This window comes from Lepisosteus oculatus, chromosome 5, assembly GCF_040954835.1.
Source record: "Lepisosteus oculatus isolate fLepOcu1 chromosome 5, fLepOcu1.hap2, whole genome shotgun sequence".
In the NCBI taxonomy this organism is placed as follows: domain Eukaryota; kingdom Metazoa; phylum Chordata; class Actinopteri; order Semionotiformes; family Lepisosteidae; genus Lepisosteus; species Lepisosteus oculatus.
In genome coordinates, this window is record NC_090700.1 from 17603538 (window position 1) to 17612294 (window position 8757).

General features: G+C 38.3%; 1 protein-coding gene across 6 annotated transcripts in view; it reads right to left on the reverse strand.

Annotated features, from left to right (window-relative positions):
• LOC102694470 (high affinity cationic amino acid transporter 1-like) overlaps positions 1-4565 on the reverse strand; it is a 42026-nt gene extending 37461 nt beyond the window's left edge. Inside the window, exon 1 of one of the 6 annotated variants that reach the window (XM_015341916.2) lies at positions 4352-4565. Coding sequence is in view for 3 of the 6 variants with exons in the window: in XM_015341914.2 (XP_015197400.1) it covers positions 571-581 (11 nt within the window). In the remaining 3 variants the exon portion in view is untranslated. Of the gene's footprint in view, positions 1-570; positions 886-3303; positions 3325-4351 lie in introns of those variants that run through there. The other 5 variants (XM_015341917.2, XM_069190187.1, XM_015341914.2 and 2 more) reach the window with 5 other exon arrangements.
• Between the last annotated feature and the right edge of the window lie 4192 nt (positions 4566-8757).

An 8757-nucleotide genomic window follows, 5' to 3' on the forward strand; every position in this document is an offset into this window, starting at 1 on the left:
GCCAGGGACAAATATTTCCCTGTAGTGATCCCTGTACATCTGTAATGCCCTGTGCATTGTGTAACAAGTAATCAGTATGGGAGGTCTGAGTGAGTGCTTCACAAGGTATATGTTGCACTCTATTTCCAATATGTATTAATAATTAAAAAAAACATATGTTGAATTATTAATGATTTAAATGACAGCAAAAAGGTTAGGGATTTATTTCCTTGTCTGCAATGTATTGTGCTCTGCCTGAACTAAACTGAAAAATAAAAAAAAATAAAACAAGGAAAAGATTTACTTTACAAATGTCAAGCTGTATTGAAGTGAAAAATTACGGGGTCCAACACCTCAAAAAGACTAATAATCAGACATTAAGAAAGAAAAGGTTTTCCAGCTCCTTCCAAGTGGTGTTAACATGGTCTACACAGGACAGCTACCGTATAGAATGAAGGCTAAACATTTGTGCAAAGGATGTGAACGCACCTATTATTTCTGAAATAGCACACGAGCTCTGGCAAAATATTAGATTAAGATTAGATTAATAAGATTAATATTTTGTCACGGCTGCCTTTTTTTTTTTCTTACCTATTCAACATTGCACCCAATTATCAATATTGTACGCCCTTTTTTTCAACCTTCAACTCACAAGTGGTAAAAAAAGACACCGCTGCACACGTCCTGTTCCACACATAATTGGACTAATCTCTCATCCAGGCTTGAGTAAATGAAGTGAGGTTTATCCTTTCGCTCTGTGGATGCCAGTTAATCGGAGGTATGACTAGACAGCCTTCCTGCGCCAGTGTATCACTGCCCGAGTCCTGCACAGAACAGAAGGTGTCGAGCCAGCCGAATCCTCAGCCAGTCACTCAAGTATGACGTACGCTACGTGGGTGTAACAGGGCTCAGTGTGCTGAGTTAGTTACAGGAGTGAAAGTCACCCCCTCTGAAATCTAGACAATGTCAACCTCAGCCACAGCAAAGGTGTGGCAGAGGTTATGCACTGTTCAGGGAGTCCCACTGTGCGTGTTCCGAGCCAGCGAGCCACCAGGATCAAATCCCAGCAGGAGCAGGGAGAGTTGCACTTGTCACATGGGTACTCAACAGCTCTTTATCTGGGCGTTCCATCCTTGGATTCAGACAAAGCTCTGCTGCTTGTATTTTGGAATTGCAAACTGAGACATTTATGAGCATTTTTCAAAGAAACATGGGCCTCTTAATTACAAACCATTCTTTTAACTCGATGCATTAACAACCCAAACTAAGAATAGCTGGCTTCTTACAGATTTACAGTATTTTCCTAATTAAAGGCAATCTTTCAGGTACCCAACTATAAACTCAGCTTGAATTTTCCAGCCTTATTTAACACTACAAACAGGCATTTGTTTTCAGTTCAAGCTGGGGCTCAGACAGGAAACACTAGTCCATTTACCTATTCTGTTGTGACCTAGATTGGTTCCCCTTGCTACAGAAATTACAATCTCTAATGTCTCAGTTTTAGCTCTCAACGGTTTTCATGGACACCCTAAGGAGAAATATGCTGTGGGGGGGTAATTTCATGTTTTTAAGTTCTCTTTAAGTCTGTGACACAGATGAATAATCATATAAGTTTGTCCTAGAAGCCTTTTAAATCTAAACTAATTTATACTGTTAAATATTGAATCAAAGGCCACACATCAAGGCATATTACATATAATCTGTCTCAATCACATGCTGAAAAAGGATTAAAAGGATGCATTTGTTTTGAAATTTATTTCACTGCATATTGCAATGTAACAAGAGGCATGCAAATAACTTTCTGATCATACAAGCAGCTTCATAAGATCAGACCTGGGCCAAAGAAGGTAAGTGTTTTATGTTTTTTTTTATTTGTAATCACAAATTGTTTCTTTACATCTAAGCTTACAGTGACAACTCCTACAACCCATTTATTTTTCAACATGCGGGCCACAACCTCCTCAGTGCCTTACAGGAGTGTCGCCACTGATTGGAGGCAAGATGCCTCTCTGGCCGACATCAGTTCCAACCTACAGTCACCCAGGAAGTTGTAAGTGTTGCTATTTTCCCAATGGAAACTATGGATGCCCTGGACTACTCTTCCTGAACTCTACCTTGTTGTCTGCAAATAAGACTTGTCACATGACATGACCTACTGTATGTTTAGTGGCAGGAACCAGGCTTGAGATCCAGAGCTCAAGCTGTTTGAAGCAAGCACATCTCCCAGTTATTAACCATCCATACATTTCTAACTACTTTATCCAATTCAGGGTTGCAGGGGGACCAGAGCCTATCCCAGCAAGGAATGGGAGCATGGTGGCATATACCCCAGATAGGACAGCAATCCATCACTGGGCACAGAGAGACAAACACACACAGTCAAATAACCTACCACTAAAATATATCTTTGGACTAAGAGGGGAAACTAGAACACCCAGCTTAAATCCACGCACACTCAGAGAAAACATACAAACTCCTTGCAGATAGCATCCCAGATCTGGAAATAAGTACATGGTCCCATCACTGCAAGCTAATCACTGCGCAACAAACCAAATTCCAAAGATACTGCAGAGGGAAGAAGCAAAGTACAAAATCATCTGCCTGTAAAAAAAAAAACAGCGCCAACTTAAAACAAGACTGTCCTAAAAAACGAGCACAGCATTGTTAAATACTCCCACACTACTTCCATGGGTGTGTGCATCAGGACTCACAAACTCTGTGTATGAGCTAAGCAAGCAAACCAACCCAGCTTTACAAAGAGATAACCCAGCAAATAATAAGTATGCAAAGCATACCCTTATGCAAGTAATTAAGCCCTTCTTTGTATTTCCCTGCTATTACTCCAAAATTATTTAGGCGCTACAGGTTTCAAAAGCTCACTTTATTCATGGAAATAATATATATGTCTAATCACATTCCCTAACTTTAATATTAAGTAATACTATTGTCTTGTTTCATAAGATATCAGGAGGGACAGAACACTTAAAAAAGCTACAGGACCCTTTTTAAAAATGATGGGAAGCTGTCTAGACACCTATGGCTGGCTAGGCACACTAACAAAGGTTGATATCTACAGTATGTAAACACTGTGAAAACATGGGCTGTGAAGTGTGCACCTCACTCGACAAAATAAAGACATCACAGTCTCACTACAATAACTCTCCAACGGGAGAGAGACTTCAGAAAATGCTGTCAACAAATAAAACCACAATACAATAAGTCATGAAATGCATATAATAATCAACACCGCGCACCAAAAAATAAAATCTGATTGAATACCTTATTTTACAACTTGTAACCTTTTAAATAAAAAAAAATACACACCTCGTTCCTAAAACTGTAGCATTCACCGCAGATACAAACGTCTCTGGAATGTGATAAGTAAAGATTATTTACTAAACAACCTATCTAAACAAACATTACTAAAATAATAAACCATTATAGTAAACAATAATATTTACTAAAGTGAAACATAAATCATGTAAATTTAATTTCTCGTGTTTTTATTTTTTTTGCTACTACGTACTTACACAGCTCGCTAGATTGTACACTTTTGTTTCCGTTTGTGTTACCGATATCTAGACTCACTATTTAGTTTACTTCAATGGTGTTTTGCAAATTCAAATCGAAACAGCGGCTTTCACATCTTCAAATCCTTTCTGCTAAGCTCATTATCGTGCACATTTTCTGGTTTCTTCCGCAACCTTTCTGTAGCCGGTAACTATAGCCATACATTTTCTTTAAATTTTAAGCAAGTCTGAAACCAACAACCTACGAAACAGAGTAAATCTTAACGCTTCGCTGCAATTAGTGGCAATGAATTATATTCGTTTTATGATTTCTGTGGTTTTATTCTGCATTAACCCGAGCTAACATCACTCTTGAACATGTGGACAAGCTAATTACGCACAATGTGTGCTGCTCTGCCCTTCATTACAAGCCCTGCCTAAGGACACGCTAAATTAGATATATACAATTACTGAAAAGCAGCGCTACGACAAGGAATACTACTACAGACCAGAATTAAATCTACCACTAAGCAACGTTTTGCTCCACTAAAAATAAACGAATTCATGTTAAAAGATACACCGGCCTACACCGTCTGACAGATTTGCGACGACGTACTAACCGGAGGGGGAAGATCTCAGGTCAAGCTGACGTTTGTCTTGTGTATTGCATCAGCTTTAAAAACCATGTGGTCGCATCACGTACTAACATTTTCTACCACTTATGTGGAAATGTATTAATGTAAAACAAACACACGCACACAATAATGGCACGCACAAAAACGCGGGGTTTACGATGGTCCCCGCGCTTAATTAAGAACAAGAGGTTTTGCTGTAACGATTTGGAAAAGGAGTGATGCACCTACCTTGCGCGGCAGCTCTACACTGGGAAGAAATGCAGACGGTAGGAGACGATCGCCGAAGTGCCAAAGTTCAAGGGACCAGCTAAAGGAAGTACTGAGTGAATCTAGTAATATACTGTAGCCCCTGTATTATACTGGTTTTGACAGGTGGCCAGAAGTACTCAGTCTCTGATGCAATGTATAGTATCAGGTTGCCTCATGCATTTTTACGTCTGGTTTGCTCACTCTATGGCTTGAAACACATTATAGCTCCGCCCCGGATCCCTATTTGCTGCGAGAGCTACGACAAAAATTTGACTTGCACACTCATTAATATCTCCAAAACAGCTAATATGATTAGCTTTGCAGACGTCATTAAGAAGGTCGACTTACACATGTGTAATATTGCACAAGGTAAATACAGTAAAAATTGAACAAAAATGCAATAAAAAGGAAAAAAATATAAATAATAACCTTTTTGTTTTGTGCAGGTCGTCATAGTTGTCCTGTGTTTTTTACAGTTCAGTATTGTGTACTTTAAGTCGCCTTGGTTAAGGAGTAAGATACATTTTTATTATTAATAATCCCATGATACATTTAATAAAAATAAAACCATGAACAATTTGTCAGCGTTTTATCTACAAATAAATGTTTGCACACAGTTCAGTATCTGATTGTTCCCATTAAGTACTACAGGTATATCAGGTCCCCCTCAGGCAACCTGGCTAGCACTGAATGAAATGATTATCCAAATAAACGTAAAATTACAGAAGCTGCATATTCTTAGTCTCGCAGGTAAAATCATACGGTAAGTATGTACCATAAACATATTAGAATTAAGTTTAACAAAAGCAACGTGAACGAAAATATATATCCCCTGCTTTCTTAAGTATGATACAGACTAAAAGAAGCGGAAATAGACCTCAGACATGGAGTTCACACCTGATCATACTAAAAGACGTTTTGATTACATGCGGGACTTTAGTTGGTTTGACACCCTGTATATCCACTACCTTTGGCCATTACATTAAAAAAAACATACACGATTCAAGAAAGCTCGTATTTTTTTAATTAACCTCAAAGAGGAAATCATAATCAGCTAGATGTTAATTCTTCTTCATCCAGTTGTAACCTATTGGGTTGCTCAGTATAGTAACGTTATCTTTATCACAAAATGTTTGAAAAATCTTTAAAAGAAGGTTTTGGCTTTGGCTATGTTTTCAATCATTCTGATGTAAGGTACACCTGAAAGGGGGGCGGGGTGATCAGAATAAAAGCACATTTCTGGAAGTTTCTGGAATGACACTGGCATGAACATGACATTTTTTTTCTCTTTCATTTCAGGTTATAACGATGTGGACATTGCAGATCAAACGTAGTTAAAATGAAAAGTCCTTAGCAAATTGCCCAAGTTTTATTTTGGGATTTTAACATTGTCACTCTTGCAATTAACCCAAAATAATAACCTAGTAGTTACTAGCAATATCACCTGTAGTTTTTCATGTTTGCTGTTGGTATGCTTACTATAATATGCCAATTCAGTTTTCATCTACATTTCCCAGTATACTGCTGATACAAATATTTTAGTCCACCTTGAAGATGTTCTATTTATAGGAAATGGAGGGGAATTAACTATAAATTCATAAGATATGATTCCCCCAATCACACTATCAAGAAATGTCCCATGACTCTCTAGAATGAAATGTGACCTCAGTACAAAAAGAATACTACTTTGGCATATCAAGCTCAATAATTAATGTGCAGAACTCACTTTTGCACACTTCTTCCCATCTGTATAAATCCATATTCACAAGTGACACTTATATGAATATGAAATATGAAATGTAATTCTAGGTGCAGGCAGTGGTTAGAATTGCTGCCTCACAGGACTGGGGTCCTGGGTTCAGTTCCAGAGCTGGGAACTGTCTGCATGGAGTTTGTATGTTTTCTTCCCATGTTGCATTGGTTTTGGAGTGCTCCAGTTTCCTCTCACAGTACAAAAGCATACAGGTAATATAATTAGCTTCTGGGAAAATTGCCCTAAGTGTGAGTGTATATGTGTCTGTGTCTTCCCTGAAATGGACTGATGTCCCATTCAGGGTCTATCCTGCCTTAAGCACACTGCTTGCGAAGATAGGTTCTGACTCCTCTGTGACCCTGATTTGGAAGAAGAGGTTAGAAGATGAATGGATATACTTCTGTATATCATGGGAGATGTGATTTATGCCTTCCGCTTCATTAAAAGCATACACTGTCACATGCAGTATGCTTTTAAGTACTACCCATCAAGTAAATCCTAAGTGGTTTCAAGCAGGGGTTCCTAATCTTGCACACACCTGCTGGTTTTTGCTCCAGTTAAGCTCTTGGTTCTAAAACTGAAATCTTAATTTGAATTAATAATACGATTCATTTAAACTGTTTGTTTTCAGCTCTTGTTTTTGCAATTGTTTCATTACTTATGTAAAATGAAATAAAACTTTGGGTACAGAAGACAACTTGAACAAATATTCCAGTCAAGCAAATGTGTTAGTTAAATTAAGGTATTGATTTAATAATCAGGCTGAATGTAAACTAACAGACTTGGGAAATGCTGGTTTATAGACCCTGGTTTCTGCAGCATTAAGTTGAAAGTACATGGGTTCCCCTGACTGAAATGCTAATCCATTGTAGTTAACCCCACCTCAACATCAAGCATAGCTGGTATTTTTTACTTATATAAAACCTCCAATCCGTTAGGACATCGCCATGCTGCTATCAGATAGCTCAACTCTGTTTCTTAAGGGCCAACGGCCAGTAGATTTTATAGGTCACATAATATTAGTTTCCAGCTTCTACAGAATAAGAAAAAGCCTCAGTTTGTCCAATTAACCAAATAGTGTGTTCACTTATGCAATAAAGGAGTCTGGTGGATTTAAAATGAGAAACCTAGTATTCCAGAATGGTAATTTTGCTCTACTGGTCTCAAGTGAAGACAGTCTTCCTTGTAATACATATATTAGGTTCATGATAGTAAGACCGCCTAACAACAATGAAGGGAAGCCTGGGCAAATACTGTATGAACCTGTTGTAGAAATACAGTTTTCCATCCAAAATCCAAGTTACAGAGGAAAATTTGGTCCTTCTTGAATTGCATCTGGACAAAATGGGAGACGTGGATAGTGATTCCATTAATGGAAAATTGAAATTTGTTGTCAGACTGTGCAAAAACATTGTGAACAACATCCCAATTAGATTCTTCAATAGTGATCTGAAATCAGTCCACTCTGTCCCCTGAAGCAGTTAACCAGTTAACAAATACAGACATAACTTTATAGCTCTCGAAAACCTAAAAACTTGTATTGTGAAGAGCAGTCACATTCGAGGCATAAGGTCACAGAATCAATAAGCACAGTATGAAGGTGCATTTTCTTTTTTAAAACCTGGAGTTTTCAATATCATATCCTTATTTTATAACCTCCCAGTTCAACATTCCCAAATGTCGATTAACTTGGCTCACAGCTACAACCTCGGCACCTGCTGGGGTAGGGAGTGGGGGATGAGGAGTCTCCTGCACTTCACCACTGCTTTGGCATTTAACATGCGGCTAGCTCTGCGATGCCTTATGGACAGTTAGTACCATGAAGGAACCACAGTGTGTCTCACACAGACATAACTGAGTCACGGGATTCTGTTTTCACAAAATGAAGTCACTCGCGAACAAATGCCCTGAGTGTTTTTTCACACCTTTTTTTTTGGGCCAGCTGTGCCACTTGGAGAAACCCAGTGACAACCAGCTGGCTTTAATCAGCACTCTTAACAAATGGGTTTAGTGCTTGACGCAGAGAGGTGAAATCTGAGGAGGCTCTCAAGTGTGGAGACTCTTGACAAAATGCACTAGCCCCAGTGACTGGATCCGGGGGAAGGCATAGGTAGTTTGTCAATTGAGTGGGAGCTGGGTTGACTGAAGGTATGTTAAGTTAAAGTAATAGTACAACAAAGAAGAAACTGTTATGTCTACAATAGGGACTTAACTTGCGGGCACTAGATTCAGCATCTTAAAAACCACATCATCCAGTCCCACACTCGCATACAAATGGAAATATTTTTTAAATACATGTAAGAATATTTTTTAATCATGAAATGCATCACACTTGAAACAGCTAATTGCTTAGCAGGTGCCCTTACTCAAAGTGACTTCCAACATATCCAAAAAATAAATATAAAAAACTATAAAAAATGTCTATAAAAATATAGCAGTGAGGCAGCATATTAGATGTGCAATGCTTGTAGTGAAATGTATAGTGAAAATGTCCATAGTAAGCATGTAGGTAGGGATCATTCATGATAGAAAAGAAGGAATGTCATTTAGCAGAGCACACATATGTTGAAACTGTTTTGAACCAGCCTGATGAATGAGGAATTATGTATGTATTTGGATTTAGCTTACACCC